Raw genomic sequence first — 18,430 nt, 5'->3', positions numbered from 1 at the left:
AAAGGCAGGTCTCTCAGTGCCTGCTGATTGTTTCCAGTGTTCGAATTTCACTGGAAAATTTATTTCTGTGAAAATCCTTACTGTGTTTACAGGCAACGTAATTGCTACGTCGGCAGGGAAGTCAGAGAGACCTGGTTTCGAATCCCACCTTTGCACATGACTAGCTGTGTAAACTTGGGCACGAAATGTAACTTGATGTGCCTCAGTTTTCTCATCTGTTAAATTGGAATAATCCTACCCCGTTGAATTGTTGTGAGACCGTATTTGAAATAAATGCTGTGGTGTGACGAGGGACAGTCACCCCCATGCCCCACTTCTCCCATTCTCTCTCTCTATCACTCCTAGCATCCCCAGAGTGCCAGGGTCTTGCTTCTGGGCCACAGCTATGGGACTCAGCTGTTGGGGTGCTCCTGTGTCTGCATCCTCCACAGGCTGGGTGTTCTTCAGTGCTGGAATTGTATTCAGCACCAGGGATACCCTCAGAGCCTGGCCCGCGGCAGGCACGAGTGCTGTTTATTGAAGGAAATTGAGTTGAATAGTCAAATAGAACCAAGTATGTGTGCTCTTTTGATGGCTAATAGAATAGGAGAGAGGTGTGTGGTGTGACATTTGCAAATATGTAATCAAGAAGACTTCCAGGGCGCACATAATTTCTGTGGGCCGGATAAATTTTAGAAAGGAGTTTTGAGTGTTGATGAAATTATAAAATCCCTTTCTGCTCCCCTCACCCCTGCCAGCATGAAACTAAAGGACTTGTCTTGTCCATAGGCCTTGGAGGTGAGTTACGTCCTGTCTGGCGACATCGCTGTCCCTTTTGTAGACCTTGTGGACCGGCTTCTCATTCCCTGTGAAGGGCAGAGAGACCAGGAAGCCACCGCTGCCACAGCAGTTAGCTCCAGAGCTATACCGCCTTCTAGGTCCATCGACACACTAGAGACAATGGCCACCTTCTGAACAGCCACCAATCTTGTGACTGGACACCGGAAACCTACTGTTTTTAAAAACCCAGTAAATCCATAACCACGATTGCCAGCAACAAAAAGTAGAAGTAGCTGGAAAAATAGCCCCTGTCTAGCCTCCACATTCTAAATCTTGCAGGAGTGCATCTGATTATCAAAACCCAAATCACATGCAGAGCTGTAGGATCTGGACAAGTGGAGTCACTGGTTCTCCAGACTCTGTTTCAGAAAGGGATACTCGTGTGCTTTTTGTTTGTCTGTTTTACCTTTTTCCACTGCAATTCCCAGGAAGAAGTGCATTTGACTTGATGATCTAGTTAGTACACAAAGACATGGATGTAAAGTAGAGAAAATATCCAGCACACAGTACTGACCTTTATTGTCACTGGATTCTGAGGTTTTCCGTTTTTTATCTATTTCAGTTTTCAGTGCTGTGTATGAGCCACCATACGAGTTTGATTTCAGGCCCATGAATGTGTCACAAGATGCAGTTTTTAAAATGCTGCATTAGACATGGAGTTGAATGCTGGTCCAGCAGACCGACCACACCCCTTATCTGCCCGTTCCAGCTGGGTCTCGGTACTCTCTAGTCCCTCTGGCTGGAGCCTGTGCCTTGTGAGTAATTCTGATTCTTCAGGAGGCAGGGCCCCATGAGAAAGCATCCCAGGGGCAGGGCATTTGTTTCTCCTCTGAGACAGTAGCCACCACTTCTGGCTATAAGCCATAGGCGAATGGGGAAGTGGAGAACTCATCAAAGGACAGTGAAGAAAAAAATGAACAGTGCTTTGGTGGACAGGGCACTAGCTTTATTTACAGACAGAGGGAAGTGTTTGGAAGCTTTGGAAGTATTGGGCGTGTGTGTATCATCAAACGTTTGCAAAAGAACACTGGCTTTCATGCCAAGCTCACTGAGTTTGCAAGTGTTGGTTCTGCCCCTTACAGTTGTTCGGTGTCTTGGGCAAATGTTTTCCTTTCTGAGCCAATGTAGCCATCTGTAAAACAGGATAATAAGGCCCATTTGTAGTGTGACCTCAGATGATGCATAATGTCTTTTTGGATTTATTTTTCGCAGCTGTAAAGTGGGCTTCTTTGTTCCATTGGGTAGCTGTAAGGATAGAATTAAATGAACTGTGTGACAAGTATCACACACAAAAAGTGCTCAGTAAATGTTAGTCCCCCTTCCTAGTTGTGTATTGTAATCAACTACCTTATCATCCCATTATCTGTTAATTTGGGAGATGAATTACATTTTGCTGTATAATAAACCCAAAATGTACTGGCTTAAAACAACCACCATTTATTTAGCTCACAATCATGTGGGTTGGCTCTGGAGTTCTGGTCTCATCAGCACTGCTGATCTCTGCCGGGCTCTTTCACGTGTCTCCAGTCAGCTGGTAAGACTGACGGCGGCTGCATGGCCTAGGACAGCCTCACTCGCACATCTGGGGTTCAGAAGACTGTATAGACCAGGGTGTCCACATCTCTACCACGTGGTCTCTCATCCTCCAACAGGCTAGCTCAGGCACCTTCACATGGTGGTCTCAGGGTTCCAAGCATTGCGAGAGAAAATATAAACCCCAATATACAAACACATTTCACACCTCTGCGTGTGCCATGTTTGCTCTTGTTACCCTGGCCAAAGCAAATGACATAACCAAGCCGAGAACCGATGTGGAGGGCAGTAGCCAGGGGGAATTATCAGGCACATATGCACACGGTCTATCAGCTGAAGTAAGTTTGGGTTCCCCATGGCTCCCTTCCTGGAAGGTCTATAGGATGCTGGACAAAAAACATAGCTCTCATTTTCTCCCCACTAAAAGCCTCCTAGGAAGCAGGAAGATGTTATTATTGTAGACAACTATGGCTTATGAAAAAAGGCACATGATGACAGTGGCTGCCATTGTATTATGTTATGTTATATTACATTACATTACATTGTATTACATTTTATATATTATATACCTAACTGTTCACTTTTATGTTATCCGATATAAACCTTCTTTTCTGGTTCAGGTTAGGAGTTTAATGTGTAGAAGGAAAGAAATGTGGGGAAGAAAAGGGGAGAAAGAGAGCAATTAGTACTTATTGAGCCCCTACTGTACGAGTATGTCCGCGACCCTGTTTGTCATTTTCACATGACGCACTTGCAACACCACGGAAGGCTGTATCATTCCCGTCTTACAGAGAAGAAATTATGCTGAAGCAACATCACTCAGCTAGAAAATGGACGCAAACCTACCCTGTCTTACTTCAGAGCACCTGGGCATGTGTTTTCTCTGTTCCCTAGCCTTGCGATCCTTACACGCCCCTTCTCCCCCTCCCCGACTTTAAAAATCACTTACTGGCTCCCCAGTCCCCTGTGGGCTAAAGGTCAAATTCCTTGTTATTGGCATTCAAGGGCGATGTCAAAGGAGTTCCAGTGGAGTTGTCAAGTCTCAATGGTGACCCATCCCCCTTCCCAGAGAACCTTCAACCATCGCGAACTCATCCTCCAGCTTCTCACCTGCTCTGCACGCTCTGCCCCTTTGCCCATTGCCCGAGTGCTCTGCCCTGACTCTGTCGGGCACACTCCTACTTTTCTAAGGCACCATAATATCCAGCTGGAATCACTCGTTCTCAGTGAAGCCTCTCTGACGTAGGCAGGACAAGGCTTAAGGTCCACGTTTTACGCCTGAGAAAACTCAGATTCACACCTCCCTTGCCCGGGATCAGATAATTAGTGAACACATGCCAAAAGCGAAAAGACTCAAATTGAGTTCTTGCCATTGTGATTTCCAACCTACCCATCAAGCGGCTTTTGGTTGAAAACGGCACAATGTTTAGCAATGTTTTTGGTGTCTAAGAAAAGTAGGAAAAGTCTGAAAGAACCTTCAAGCACTCTCTAAAAAAGTCTTTGAAATCCTCAAGCCATAAGAAGTGTTTAAAGAGAGATTTTTCGAGAGAGACTGCTGAGCCACAGATTCTGGGCCTAATATCTTCTGGGCTCAGCACAAGTGTTCTTTATTTCTCGCATTTGACTAAATTCCTTTTGGGAGAGCTTAGCATCTCACCTGAGTGTCATATTGCCTGTCGTTTATCATTTTATTACTGAAGGGAAGCAAAGGTCCTTCCTTTTATTTCTTGATGCTGGAGCTGTTTATATATCAGACTAGACCCTCAACTAAAGGTACCACAGGTGTGCTGAGCCTCGGTTAGGGTCAGACTTATGGCAAAGGCTGGCATTGCCGTTGTCCTGGATCCTTCTATATTCCAAGAGCTAGTAATGTGGAAGCGGATGTACTATATGCCAGGTTCTTTACTGAGCCATCTCTTAGAGAGTGGAGAGAAATATTTTTTCACTGATACTGTTTAAAACAGCCAGTGAATGGTGATAATAAAAGGCAGAACAATTTTTAGTCTTTTCCGTCCTTTTATTATTATTTTAAATTCCCTACAGACAAGGAACCCCCTTATTGCCATCGCCTTGTACAGACCACTCCCCACTTCTTCCCCGCACACCCGTGGTAGGCCACTGCTGCTAAGCAAGATGATAAAAAACCTATCTCACTGGGTCCTGGTAATAATCCCAGTAGAGAGCTACTGTTACCATTTTACAGATGCCCTCATCTGTAAAACGAGGCTTGGAGAGGCTAAGTCACCTGAGCTCCTGGAGCTAAGTTACAGACCTGAGCTGCTGTGATCTGTGAAGGAGATGTGACCTTGGCTGGCCTTGTTCACTGGGGTCTCCCGGCACACAGTAGGCCTTCAGCAATGATTAGCAAATGAAAGCATGAGGAAAAAGCTTTGTCTCCAGGTTTCCAATTGAATATATCTAGGAGCTAACTAAATGAAGAGACCTGAGAAAATCTTAACTCCTTGAAAAGACAAAAAGACGAAAGAAGTCCCTGAAACCTGAATTTTGTGCCTCATCCTTTAAATTACACTCCATGTCATGGATTATGGACCGTAGCATCATGCTGGCCACGGCCTATGAGGTAGCCACTACGATGAATTAAAGCCCATCTGATGACCACTGCTTTTTCATAAGCACCTACTGTGTACCAGGATCTGTAAAAGGGACTTTGTCATTCAGTGTGGGCAACAGTCCTGGGAGGCAGCTGTTGTTATTCCCATTTTGTAGATAGATGAGGAAACTGAGGCTCAAAGGAGGCGTATAAGTTATCACAGTCACAGAATGAGTCGGCTGTTGATCTCAGCCAGGATTCACCTTGAGCTTGACTCCCAAACCCTTTAGTCTTGGCATTTGTGAGCAGAACCAACGTTCCTGGGTCTCAGACCACCTCCAAGTAGACAGGGGTGTTAATCCAGGCTTTCAGCCTTCTTGCTGAATCAGCCTGAAAAGAATATGCCTTTGGAGCCAATTAAACCACAGCTTCCACACAGCTATGCTCATACTTAGCTTTCAGAAACAGTAACAGTTCTGGGTGAACATTCCACAGAAGCCTTTAAGATACACACTCAAATGCCAGTGTCAAGAGTTTGATGACAAATTTTTGAAAATGTTTTAATTATTAGGAGCGTGACTGGGGTTCTTTCACTGTAGCCCAATTGCCTTTTCGCATATTCAATTCATTTTCCCCATATTTCCTGTGTAATGTCCTCGATTTAAAAGCTTTAAGCTTTAGCACTAATATACAATTAGAGTTCTAAAACAAGTATACTTGCCAGTGAGTTTCACAGACATTTGGGCTGTGGCTGCAGTGTGCTAGACACTAATTCTTTTACAAATATGAACTCATTCAACCCTATGAAGTAGATGCTGTTCTTATCATCTCCAGTCTCAGATGGGGAAATTGTGGCACAGAGAGGTTCAGTCACTGAGTCAGGAGGGGCAAAGTTCGGGTTCAAAGCCAGCGCCTAACTCCAGGGCCATGCACCTGACCGCCATACTGCACCACGCTTTTCGTCACTCACCTTCACCTCAGGTTCCCTGCTCTGCATTGCATCCCTCCTGTCAGAGCTAGACCTTTGCTGAGGTGCATGTGTTTATCTTTTATGCATCTGTTTCTTCCACACACATGCATTAAGTACTGCGTTTGTCCACCTTCATTTCCTGCCAAGTCCCCACCCTCCTTCTGGAACTGCCTTCCTTCTCTCTGTACCCAACCCACCTTCCTCTTCATGGTCACCCCAGTAATGACCATGCTTTTTATTGTGATGCTGCACCTCTCACCGTGAGACTTAGGCAGGACTGGATGTTTGACCCAAGCAGAGTTTTTATGCAGACGTGTCGATCTGAGCAAGAATGGTCCAAGATACAAGGTGGAAAGACTGAGAGCTCTCCATGGCTGGGGAGCGAGAGAGAAGGATGGAAGTAACCTGTGGGAGAAGCAGATACCCAAGCTGGGTCACTGGGACCTTTTGTTCCGAAGGCCCAGCCTCTGTTTTACCCTTAGGTTCTACGAGACACCCCAGTGTACTTACGATAAAGCCTGCGCTTTCTTCATCTGTGTTGAGTTGGGTATCTAGCTCTTTGCCACCAAAAGAATCTGCACAATATGGCTACCCCTTCCTTACTAAGGCCATGTTGGGTTTGGGAGGTGGAGGAAACATTATCTTGGTTCTCAAATACGTCACAGTCTAGGGAGGGTGACAGACACCCAAATTAGAATTGTAAAATCCCTTTGGCTAAGGCAGTCAGGATGGTGGTTGTGCAATTAACTGGAAAAGTTGGTTAAAATGGAGAATTATAAAAATTATACTTACATACTTTATTTGTAACTTAAACATAAAGTAATCATTCGTTATCTGGTCTTTCAAAACAAGGCCAAAACTTGTTTTGTTTCATTTTGTTTTGTAGCATAGACCTATTGTTTCTTACAGAGACCCTAGTTAATAGGGCGTCCGCCAAGACTTCTAGTTCCTTAAAATGGAGTAAGAATTTAAAAGTATTTGCAAAATTATCAGTGACTTCTGGATTTTAACTATTGTTCCCACAAATTTTTACAGCTGTCTTGCCCACACCTAATTTGGTAGCAATGTTTTAGTTATTCAGTTTTCCCAAGTCTTTCCAAAGCATTCCATTCTATTTTCATACAAACGGAATCTCTCATTCCTATATATTTAATGTCTCATTAAATCGAGTGAGTGTACTAACAGATAAAATTGACATAATTATGTTTGGAACAAGCTCAGTGACTCCTGGTCAGCAAGGGGCTGCAGATGGAATAGAAGCTGTGGATAGATAGGCAGCTCTCCACCAGCTGGGGACTTTCAGCCCTACAGTGGCCTGCTCAGCTGATGTGTGTGACAAAGGGACTGGAAAAAGTGGGTCCAGCATCCAGTACTCCAGAGTCGCTGTCAGCCAGGAGTGCAGGTCAGCCAGGAGAGCTTCTAGGGCTCTAAAGTATACAGGTGCTGGCTCAGGGGTTGGTGCAGGTTCCAATCTGGACGGAAAGAGGCAAATCCATACAGCATTCAGGGGAGGGCTTCACAGAGGTGGTGTCACTTCACCAGACCAGGTAGAGAAGGCAGCCCAGGCACAGGTCCAGTACGATCAAAGGAACGCATGACTCATGTGAATAACTGCGTGGTTTAGAACACTAGGGTGGGGAGCCCATGTGCTCCCCATGAGCACATGCCTTGTTCTGAAACTAAGTACCCCTCGTTTCGTCTCTACAGATCCAAGTTTTGACCTCTTGATCTCCATCTTGCTCTGAGTCTTAATGATAAACTGTGTAGAAGCCCAGCTTCTCTTCCTTTCTCTTGCCAGCTCTCACAAGGCTCCTGGAGGTCACCTGCTAATAGAGCAGACTGCCCTAAGTCACTTGGCCGCCTGCCCCCATTTCTAGTGAGGGCTTGTTCCTGCCTTACTGTCATAGTGCTTGTCAAGCTCCTGCTAACCGCCTTCGCTGGACCACTCTGATACCATGACTATCACTTCCTGGGCCTGTCATCTCTGAGACTGAGCCCATAAGCCCCCGTCATGAAATCCAAGACCATATCATCCCTGTATTCGTAGCATCTAATATACTTTCCCATAGGAGAATCTCAGTAAAAACCTGTCAAATGAATGAATGAATGAATTTAATGAGAGACAATGGGCCATAGTCCTCGCTCTTCCCTTGTGCCTGAAGCATCTTTCCCTAGCTTTCCACAGGACTGCTTCCTCTGCCATTCAGGTCCCAGCTTGACAGTCACCTGAGGAGTACTTCGCTGACCATCCAGCTAAAGCAGCCCCCAGGTCCCCTAACCTCCACTCTGGTCCATGTATTAGCTCTAGAACATGAACTCTACAAAGTCAAGTACCATGACGGTTTTTGTTTTCTGATGATTCTCCATGCCCAGCCCTGTACCTGTCACATAGCACCTACTCCTTGATGGGCAAAAAAAAATGAATAAATGGTTGAGCTATGATCCAAGTTCCAGAGGAAAAAAGAACATGGCCTTGAGTCTCCACCTTGCACTTACCAAGTGCATGACTTGGGCTGCCTGATTTCACCTCTACTCTTTGAATCTCGGTACCCTCGTACATAAAATGGGGTGAAAATAGTAATTTACCACATCCTATGATTAATGTGAGGTTTTGATTACATACTACATACAAAGCACATGGCGTGCTACATAGTGAGTGATCAATAAAAATAAGCTATTGTCTGTAACCTCAGAATAAATCTCTCAGCTGTGCCTGGACCTTCACTGCTGAGAGGAGTTATCAGAACCCATTCAGTTGGCAAGAGCTTGAGAGGAGTGAGTTCTTCCTGAAGCCACTCGGAAGCCCTGCTTATGCACAAACCCAGACAGGCTGCCGGCATCAGGGGGCTGCCCTGCTCCCTTTCTCTTCCCCTTCTACAACTATTTGCATAAAATAAAGATCCTGAATCCCTCAGTGCTTTCGCCCTTTCTTCCCCTCAGGGTGTACTGTAGCAATTGATGCTTGTGAAGCCATTTTGATGACGTGAATAGAGCATGTTATGAGATGAGAGGAAAATCCAGACTGGAGCCACTGATTCACTTTGAATCCACCCGGGGGCCCCTTTTCATGCAAATGGAAAAAACCCAGGGAGAAAAGATGGGCAGAAAGGGAGTACAGGGGCCACCCTGGACCACAGTGGGGCTCTAGGAGAGCGTCTTCTACCTCTGATCTCCAAAGCTGAAAAGGCATTTATTGTGCTTCAGCGGGAGCAGGGAAATGGATTAAGGGGCAAACTTTCCCATTTTCTTTCAGATTGTGTTTTCAGGGGACTTGAATGGTGTTTCTCAAGGAGTCAACAAATCGGAGGGAAACAAAAGTGTTGCAAATAGGCTTTCATGAGCAGATTCCAGGCAAATGCCCGTGTCTGGCAGAAAAATGTTTTACAAAGGGAGGAACTGGGGCAGCTGCCAGTAGCAGGACTGGCTGAGGGCTGGCAAGCCTCGGTGCTGGAGAATTTTGCTATTAAAATTTTATTTAAAATATCTCCCATTGAAACCTTGATGTCATACTCGGGGATCAAACGTGCATTGCGACTTAACGAATGTATCCTTTCCTAGGGCCTCTGGTGGCCACCGTAGGGGGTGCATCCATGAGCTGGACACAGTCTGTGCCTGTGATGTGTCCACGTGTTTATTTAGGAAATACTGCGTTAGCATCTACTATTCTCAGGCACCGAGTGCCCCTCAAAACTGCGATTAGCCCCGACTCCCACTCGGCAGAGACTGCGTGAACCGGTCCTCAAGTCCCTGGAAAGTAGACAGATAGCGGTAATGGACACGAAAGGAACATGATGCCCGGGCATCTGCAAGAAGTATGCCTACCGGTCCCACAATGAGACAGCTTTCAAGAGAAGGAAAAGCCTCATCATCTGACACGCGTGACCACTTCATTAACAGAGCCCTTTGCATGAGAGCAGGGTGAAAGGGAGCAGAGAGAAGGAAGGAGCTTAACACCAGGCCGTGACATATTTTATTTCACTGAATTCTCACGGCAGCCCTGTGAAGTAGATGGTGTCATTGCTATTTGTCAGATCAGGGACATACGGCACAGGGACGGCGTAGCTCACCTCATGCTACCTTACTGTGAAATGACAGAAGCAGGATCCAAACTCCGCCAGACTCAAAACCCAGGGCTTTTCCCATCTCACCAAGAATCCCGTCGAGGAATAACATGGTCAAGAATTGCATTCTGGTACTGCCGCTCGGTAACTGTCTGAGTCGTGCAAGTCATTTCATCTCTCCTAGACTCAGTCTGTCCGTTGAATGAAGATCATTATTTGCGCCTGCTTGTTTTCTGGGGTTTGCAAGGAAGGAATGAAAGACTGCGTGGTGGCAATGCTTAAGATCCATAAACAACGATGAAGAGATGAGAAACTACGATGATTAGAACGCACTTGTCTTAAACTCAGTTCCACACTCGAGTGAATTACATAGCAAAGGAGCCAGATTTTTGCCCAGGTTCTACAACATGCCATCTTTCTAGGATTTAGTTCATGTTGCTAGTTGACCAGTCGTTTTGTTTTTTTGATCTGCTGTGCTGATCACAATGGAAAAATACTAACTTGTTAAGTGTTAGGTCCCTACTTTCAGACCGTTGTGTCTCATTTCCTCTCCTCTTGATAAAGAGGCAGCGCCTCCTAAACCCAGTTTCTTTCACATATTCCCTGTTTCAATAAACATAAGCGCATTCTCTCCATCAACCGAACTCAAAACCTAGCCATCACCGTGGCTGTGCCCTCTTTCTCTCCTCCATCTCAGTTGGTCCCCAGTCCTGTACATCTTGTCCCATGTCACCTCTTACCTGGACCACTGCAGGAGCCTCCCCAACTGATCTCTCTGCCTCTACCCTTGGCCCCCACCCCACAATTCAGTCTCCAAACCACAGCCAGGATGGTCTTTTAAAATGTAAAGCAGTTTATGTCACGCCTCTGCTGAGTACCACTTAGTGGCTTCCAAGTGTAGTTGGAATTAAATGCTAACGTCTTCCATAGGCCTATAACATCTATCTCCATGTCCAGCCTCATTGCTTATCACCACACCCTGTAGCACCACCCTCCAGCCACACCAGGGCTCTTGTTTTTTTTTTTTTTTTTTTTTTTTTTTTTGCCTCAGGGCATTTGCACTTGCTGTTTCCTTTCCCTGGAGCTTTCTTCTCCTTGCACAACGTTGGGCTGGCTCATTCCAAACTTTCATGTATCAGTTTAAATATCAGATATCCATTCTCAGAAAGGTTATGCCTAAGCCCCGATTTGAATCATGTCAACCATTATACTCTCTGATCATGACCTGTTTTTCATGGCACTTATCACATTTTGTCAGTATGTATATTTAATGTTCATGTCGCCTATTACAATATGAGCTCCAGAATGAGGTTCCCCATCTCCACCACTATACACCCAACAGCCAGCACAGTGCTTGGAAAATGACAAGTAGGCAGTAGATATTTGTCACGTTCATAGCATGGTATGAAATTAGCAGTTCCTCAAGGAATTAGTGAAGGCCCCGTGGCTTCCACACTGTCCACCACCCGTCTTTGACTCAGTGTCAGGCTAAGACTGTCCCTCTTCATGCTGTGTTCCAGGAGCGGCTCGTGCTGTCCGTGCTCCCCCGGTTTGTCGTCCTGGAAATGATCAATGACATGACGAACGTGGAAGACGAGCACCTGCAGCACCAGTTCCATCGGATCTACATCCATCGCTATGAGAACGTCAGGTGGGAAACACGACACCCCCGCCCTGCGTCTCTGTGTGATGTGCGCAGGCCTGGCTGCTCACCTCTCACTGCCATGACTTCCGTCTGCCTGAACATCAGCACCTTTCTTCATTTGGTTGGTTAATTTGCTAGTGATTATTCAACAGAGACTTCTAAATTTCCAAAGTGAGGCTCGAGAGCAATGTCAGAGAAATGCAGTGATACTCGCTAGCTGACTTACTGCTTAGCTCCCTTGCAGTAGACTTGCCAGCCTTTACATTTTGAGTGGGAAAGTCACACGCCTTTTACACTATGGCTGGAAAGATAATCCCAGAATGGGATCTGGAGGCCTCAGGGATGATCACATAGGTCTCCTCCTTGTATTCCTCGTAAGTATCTTTAAAACAACGCAAAAAAGGATTATAGCTTCTTCCAGAAGTATGCAAACATATTTTTGGCCAACCATCCATTTATCCATCCATCTACCCACCCACCCAGCCATCTATTCATTCATCCACCCGTTCACCCTTCTATCCACTCATCTACCTGACCATCCATCCATCCATCCATCCATCCACCCATCCTCCATCTATTTACTCATCCACCCGTTCACTCTTCTATCCACTCATCTACCCGTCCATCCATTCATCCATCCATCTCCCCATCTATCCACCCACCCATCCATCCATTCACCTACGCTTCCATCCATCCATCTGTGCTCTCTCTCTGTGCCCAGCACTGCATTAGACAATATGGTGTATACTGAACATCAGGGTGGTTTCCTTAGTGAGGCAGACTGGCTTTAGAATCCCAATTCTACCTCTTCCCTGTGTGTGACTGTGGAAAATATACAGACCTGAATCTCAGGATCTTTCTCTGTTAAATGGGCATTTTAATAGCCACCTTCCATTAAGTGATCTATAAAGCATAAGATGGGTAAGCACATAGTAGGGCATTAGGTATATTCGAGGTTGTTTCCTAGTGGCAAGCAAAAAGGAATCTAACCCTGCCTGATTTAAAAGAAATGTACTGAGCGACTGCATGGTGGCTCACAGAGTAATTAGGGAAGGGCGGAGAGGAAGGCTTAGGAAACGGGCCGAATAAAGCCAGAAGCCAGAAGTGTAACCAGAATCACAGCAGAGCACTAGGCCAGTGAGGACCGTGCTTCCACTGCTCCTGAAGAATCCATTGCTTGTGCTGCCGGCCCTGTCCCTGCTGTCCCTGACACAGCTGCCACCTCTGCCCCGACTCTCTGCTTCCCTGCCTCTGCATCTCCACTTAAACCTGGCGCAGATGTGGCCAACTTCTCACCAAATATCATAGGGAGGAAATTTCCCAGACGTAGGGGAAAGTCTGCACATTGAATAGCTCTAAAAAGGGCCATGCACCTTCTTGTGCCCTTCTCCCCCACTTTGGTAGAAGAGGAGGGAAGGACAGCTTTCCCATTCTACCAGCATCTCTGGCTTTTCCACTCCTGGCAGGCACGGACACTCACTGGGAAGCAAGGCCAGCAGCGAGCGTGATTCTAACACAGCCCTTGTGCAGACGAGGCAGGATAGGTCTTCTCTGAGTCTCGTCCAAGAGTTGAGCTACACGGGTTTAGATGCCTGAATTTGCAAAGAGCCCCTTGTCAGACCACAACCCCGGTACAAGATGAACTCCAGATCTCACAATTGGTCCCGTACATAACGGGAACTCATCAATACCAATTCTAGAACAACAGGTTCCAGGCAGTACCTATAATTATCATACAGTGTGCGGTTCTGTTATGAAAGTAAGCTAAGGGTGGTGAAGAGTTCATAAAAAGAAGAAGACCTGAGTGGGTGCGGTGAGAGGTGGGTAGAGAAGCCTTCCTAGAAGAGATGAGTCTCATTTGCCTTACTCGAAATTGAGTCAGCCAAGTGAAAAAGACAACTAAAGGACTACTGGGCAGAGCGATCAGCGTAAGTGAAGGCAGAACTGTGATATATAAATGACATTACGGAAGTGCCTGTCACCATGAAGAAAGAGGTGGGGGGAAGAAAACTACCCTTAATTAAGAAAAAAACGGAGAAAAGTACACAAACTCGCACACCCACACCAACGTACGTGGGACCCTTAAGTTCAGGAAACAACATGGTTGGCTTGCTTTCTGCACTAATCAACTTCCAGTGCTTCCCTTAGTTCAGAACAACTAGTTTACTTCTACCCCCATCCCTACCTCCCACCCCTCCCGTGTATTTTAAACCATTGAACGGAGTTCTGATGCTCTGAGACTCTTTTTCCAGAAGTTCACAGCGCACTGAATTATAGTTGAGTCTGCTGCCCTTCCTTGCTCAGCGGCCTCAGCTCCGAGCAAAGGAACCGTTTCCAGTGGGGGAGGAATCTAGAGACACCCACTGCCACACTGGGCCTCTCCCCAGCTATTCCCAGAGGCAGCTCCCATTGGTATTGGGAAGATGAACTCAACCAGGGGCAGGGGGCCTCTCCAGCCCACTGCAAGGCTTCTGGGTGCTAAAATAAGACCAGAGATGGAAAACGCACAGGGGGAGGATCCTTGGCAAGTGTCTGAGAACAAAGCCAAACCGGCAGCTCCGCCCCCTTCCCCCGCCCCCAGAGCACACCCACGGTGGAGCAGGGAGCATTTTCTGAAATCATTTCCAATCCCGTCATTCTTCAGGGAAACCCACCTGCTTCATTCTGTCTTCTCTGTTGCTTTTCAGTTGTGGTGTTATTTTGTGACCTTTCCTGAAAACCAGTCTGCTATAAATGTCTAACTCTTAATGATACTCCCTATAGTTCATTGCCTCCTGTCCGTGTAGAGTGTATGGGAGCCGCCACACTTAGGGGCATTAGGGTGCCCAGTGGACGGGGAGCTGGCAGATCAGGGTTCTCATCCCAGAGCACTTTCCATGAGCCATGGCCCCTGCGAGGTGTCAGCTGCGTCTTTTCATCTCTCTGGGTTTCAGTTTCCTAATCCCAAAACCCGAGCTGTTTGAAATGGTCAAAACATTTGGGCTCAAGTTGATTTCTGTCCTATACATCTGAGACGTGACCAGATCTCTGGCCACTCAGGTTTTTACTGGGCGTCTTTTCACTTTCCAGTCCCATCTGCCCAATTCTCTTTCCTATTTCCCCCACCTATTTAAGACACTTCTTGTATAAGTTAGGGCCGTGCGGTCTACTCTAACAAATAACCTCCCCTTTTCAATGACTTCAACTCAAAAGGCTCTATTTACACACCTGTCCACTGCTAATATTCCTGGTCAGTGGGGGACTGAGGGACAAAGGGCCCTGCATTTCGTGGCTGTACCATCCCCTGGGCCTCAAAATTCTTGGCATTCAGCTCTTGGAGGGAAAAAGGTAGGAAAGTCCCACCCCCTTTTTCACCACCGTGGCCCAGAAATGACGTGAACCACTTCTGCTCTGTTTCCATCAATGAGACCTGATCACGTGGCTCCACAAAGATACAAGAAGGGCACGCAGTCCCAGCCTGGGTGGCCTTTGCTAGTGACAGGGGCCATGGATTTGGTGAACAGTTAGCTTCTCCACCAGAGCTCCCTTCCCTCTTTCCTCTTGCCCCAACCTGTGCCATGTGAATTTGCACACTTGCAAACATTACTCAGTCCACCCGCTTTCAGCTGGCTGTTTATGTCCAGCCAGCCCTGCTAATGTGTGCATTCACCACATTCACTCTGCAGACTGCAGCTTCGTGTATAAGCAAAATGCAATGGACTGAGCCTAGAGAATCTGACCTCTGAGGCCTGTTTGCATGGCGATCTATTCAAAACTTTCTGATAGCCAAAGCTTCCCACAAGGGGTTATGGGCCCTCTACTTACTGAGCACCATGACGTGACTTAGCAGTTATCTTCTTCCAGTAACACTGCAGAGTGGCTTTAATGATCTTTGCTTTATTATCAAGAAAATGGAAGCTCGTAGAGGTTAAATAACTTTCCCAAGAACACACAGGGAAAAGAGTCTACACGGAGCCCACGTTCCTAATAATTCTAGTGAGTTCTGTCTGCTAAAGCCTCCTTGAGGACTTTATTTGCAGAATGACTGTTAGGTAATATCACTTATTTTTAGCCAAATAAACAACTTATATAACCAAATTAGAGTCAGAAATTAATATGACCTCTTCAATATATTCCAAGATGAATATATTCCAAAGTGAATATCTTAGAAGGTTACAGGTTTATATCTAGAATCAGAAGACCCGACCTTGAACCCAGAAGGAGGCAGAAGGAGCAAGGGAGTGAGAACCAGGACCCTGCTTTCGGCTTCTGGCCTTCTAGTCAACAAACTCTTATTGCATAACTATGGCTGAAACCAGGACTTCTCCATCTGGAATGTCACAGGAGTCACCAGGGGCTCTTGTTAAGTCAGATTCTGATCCAGTGAGCCTGGGTTGGGGTCTGAGATCCTGCCTTTCTAACCAACTTCTGGGAGGTGCCCGTGGTGGCCAGGACCACACCCCAAGGAAGGACTTAATTCTGAAGATTTCTGTTGACTCCACTCAGGAAACATGTCACGAGGTTCGCTGTGAGCTGGGCAGTTGGCATACAGAGGTGACTTGCTTCCTGTTCTCTAGTGAGTAGGTGGCTCACACAGAGTCTCATATAACTGTGCATGGAGCAGTACGTGCCATGACGGGGGGAGTGTGGGCTGGGCAGGAGGCTATTCCAGGGGCAACTGGCTGAGCCCAGGGACGTCCCTCTAAGAGTAGAGTCTTAACATATGACGGGGACCTGAAGGACAAGTAGGATTTTGACAGGAGGCAACAAGATAGCTGTGCCAGGGTGCATTGTACAGACACAGATGCATAAAGCATGACGTTTCCAGAAGACCACAAGAAATTTGATGATATTGGAATAGAGTGCATCTGTGAAACTTGCGTGACTATTGTTCTCGGGCAATCCATTTCTTCTTTCTGTAGGCCGCATTCTCCATAAGGGCTGTGACGGTACTTTCTGCTCACACTGTATTTCTGCTGCCTGGCACCTAGTAGTCATTCAGTTAATTAGCTGTGGAATGAATGAATACGTGAATGAACCGTTTTTACCATAGACAGATGGATATTAATAGTTTTGGATGAATGGATCTATAAAGTGAGTGGTTGAACTAGGTGATCAACGGGCCCTTTTACTTCCCACCTGCCATGGCGATAACTGTCCTTACTTCACAGGTACTGTAGTGAGTATAGATTGCAGGGCCAGGCTGCCTGGTTCAAATCCTAGCTTTTCATGTCTGTGTGCAAGTACTCGGGCCTCAGTTTCCTTATCTGTAAAATGGAGATAATCATACTAGGCCCTACCTCGTAGACTGTTATGAGGAATGAATGAGTTAATACATGTAGAACTCTTAGATCAGTATCGAGTCCGCAGGAAATGCTCTGTGCTGTTGCTGCTACCGCTGCTCAGGTGTGTGTTCACCGTTAGGGATGCTTTTAGCTGCAGTGAACAAATAATCCAATTAATGGTCATATTCTCTTCTATTTCTGCTACCTCTTTCCTTTCTCTCTTTTCTCCCCTCCCCTCCCCACCTCTCAAATGCAACCATTCCATTATAGTGGACAACCCCAACTCTGCCTCGTGCTACCAATGGAATGCTGGGCACGTCTCCTTTCCTCTCTGAGCCTCAGTTTGCTCATCTTCACAATGGGGAGAATAACGCCTTCCCACTGGGTAACTGGATGGATTAACAAAGACGGTGCTCCCTGGTGCCTTGCTTTTAGAAGGCTTTCAAGGACGGCCCCTTCCCTTACTTTCCTCTTCCCTTATCCCAAACCATACACATCCCGTGTTTCCCTGAAAATAAGACTTAGCTGGACAATCAGCTCTAATGTGTGTTTTGGAGCAAAAATTAATATAAGACCAAGTCTTATTTTACTATAATATAAGACTGGGTCTTATAATATAATATAATATAACATAATATAATACCAGGTCTTATATTAATTTTTGCTCCAAAAGACACATTAGACCTGATTGTCCGGCTAGGTCTTATTTTCGGGGAAACACGGTAGAAGACCTCACCTCACTGAAATCCTTAGTAAATATGAGAGTTTTAGGTAACTATTCTGCCTGAGGTCTCCCAGCTTTGCTACCTATTAACCCATTATTTTTGAAAGGTGCCTAACTCTACTTGCCTGCCATTTTGGGGGTGACATTCATGTCATTGGGCCAGAGATAATGAGGTTTTGTATTATTCTTTCCCCTATGTCGATGTTCGTGGCCTCTGCATTGCTGTTCATTGTGAAAACATAAAAATGATTCATGAAGCTTCATTTTGCTTCCCACAACAAATTGCTCTGTTCCTAGTGACACATTTCCTTTTGGAACGTGTTTACGTTGCCCGCACCGCACAGCTTTGCACAGGAAGAAGGGCTTTCCATTGCCCCCTTATCCTTCTCGATCTCCTGGGTGGACTGTCTGTGCTGAGATGTTTGTTAAATCCTGAGACATTCCTTCCGACTCCCATGGCAGGGAGAGCTGAAATCTCAGACCACGGTTGATTTCTTTGGGTGGTGTTGATGTGTCTCCCGGGATGGATTAAAATATTAATACGCTTTCTCCCCACCCCATCCCTTCCCTGTTGTTTAGTATTCTTTTTGCAGATGTTAAAGGATTTACCAACCTCTCCACGACTTTGTCCGCTCAGGAGCTGGTCAGGATGCTGAACGAGCTCTTTGCCAGATTTGATCGACTGGCCCATGTGAGTTGAATTTAATTCCCTCCTGGTCTTTCGCAGGAGTGAGGGACTGCATGTGGAATGAGGGAAGAGAAGGACTCAGCCCTCATGAACATGGTCATTGCCGTCCTGTGTCCTGTCGCAGGGCATGGACCCCTGATCTCACACGTTCTGGGAATCAACGTTAGTTATTTAC

At 46.2% G+C, this 18,430-nt stretch overlaps 1 protein-coding gene across 3 annotated transcripts in view; it reads left to right on the top strand.

The window, feature by feature from the left end:
• The window catches only part of ADCY8 (adenylate cyclase 8), a 176,507-nt gene that overhangs the window by 46,673 nt on the left and 111,404 nt on the right, over nt 1–18,430 (top strand). For all 3 annotated transcript variants that reach the window (XM_033126471.1, XM_033126474.1, XM_033126473.1), the window contains exons 3-4: nt 11,455–11,585; nt 18,147–18,258. In XM_033126471.1, coding sequence (XP_032982362.1) covers nt 11,455–11,585; nt 18,147–18,258 — 243 coding nt within the window. The remainder of the gene's footprint in view (nt 1–11,454; nt 11,586–18,146; nt 18,259–18,430) is intronic.

The sequence above is a fragment of the Rhinolophus ferrumequinum genome, chromosome 14 (genome assembly GCF_004115265.2).
Source record: "Rhinolophus ferrumequinum isolate MPI-CBG mRhiFer1 chromosome 14, mRhiFer1_v1.p, whole genome shotgun sequence".
NCBI lineage: Eukaryota > Metazoa > Chordata > Mammalia > Chiroptera > Rhinolophidae > Rhinolophus > Rhinolophus ferrumequinum.
Note: the sequence above shows the minus strand (reverse complement) of the source record. Positions and strands in the feature narration are given on the sequence as shown.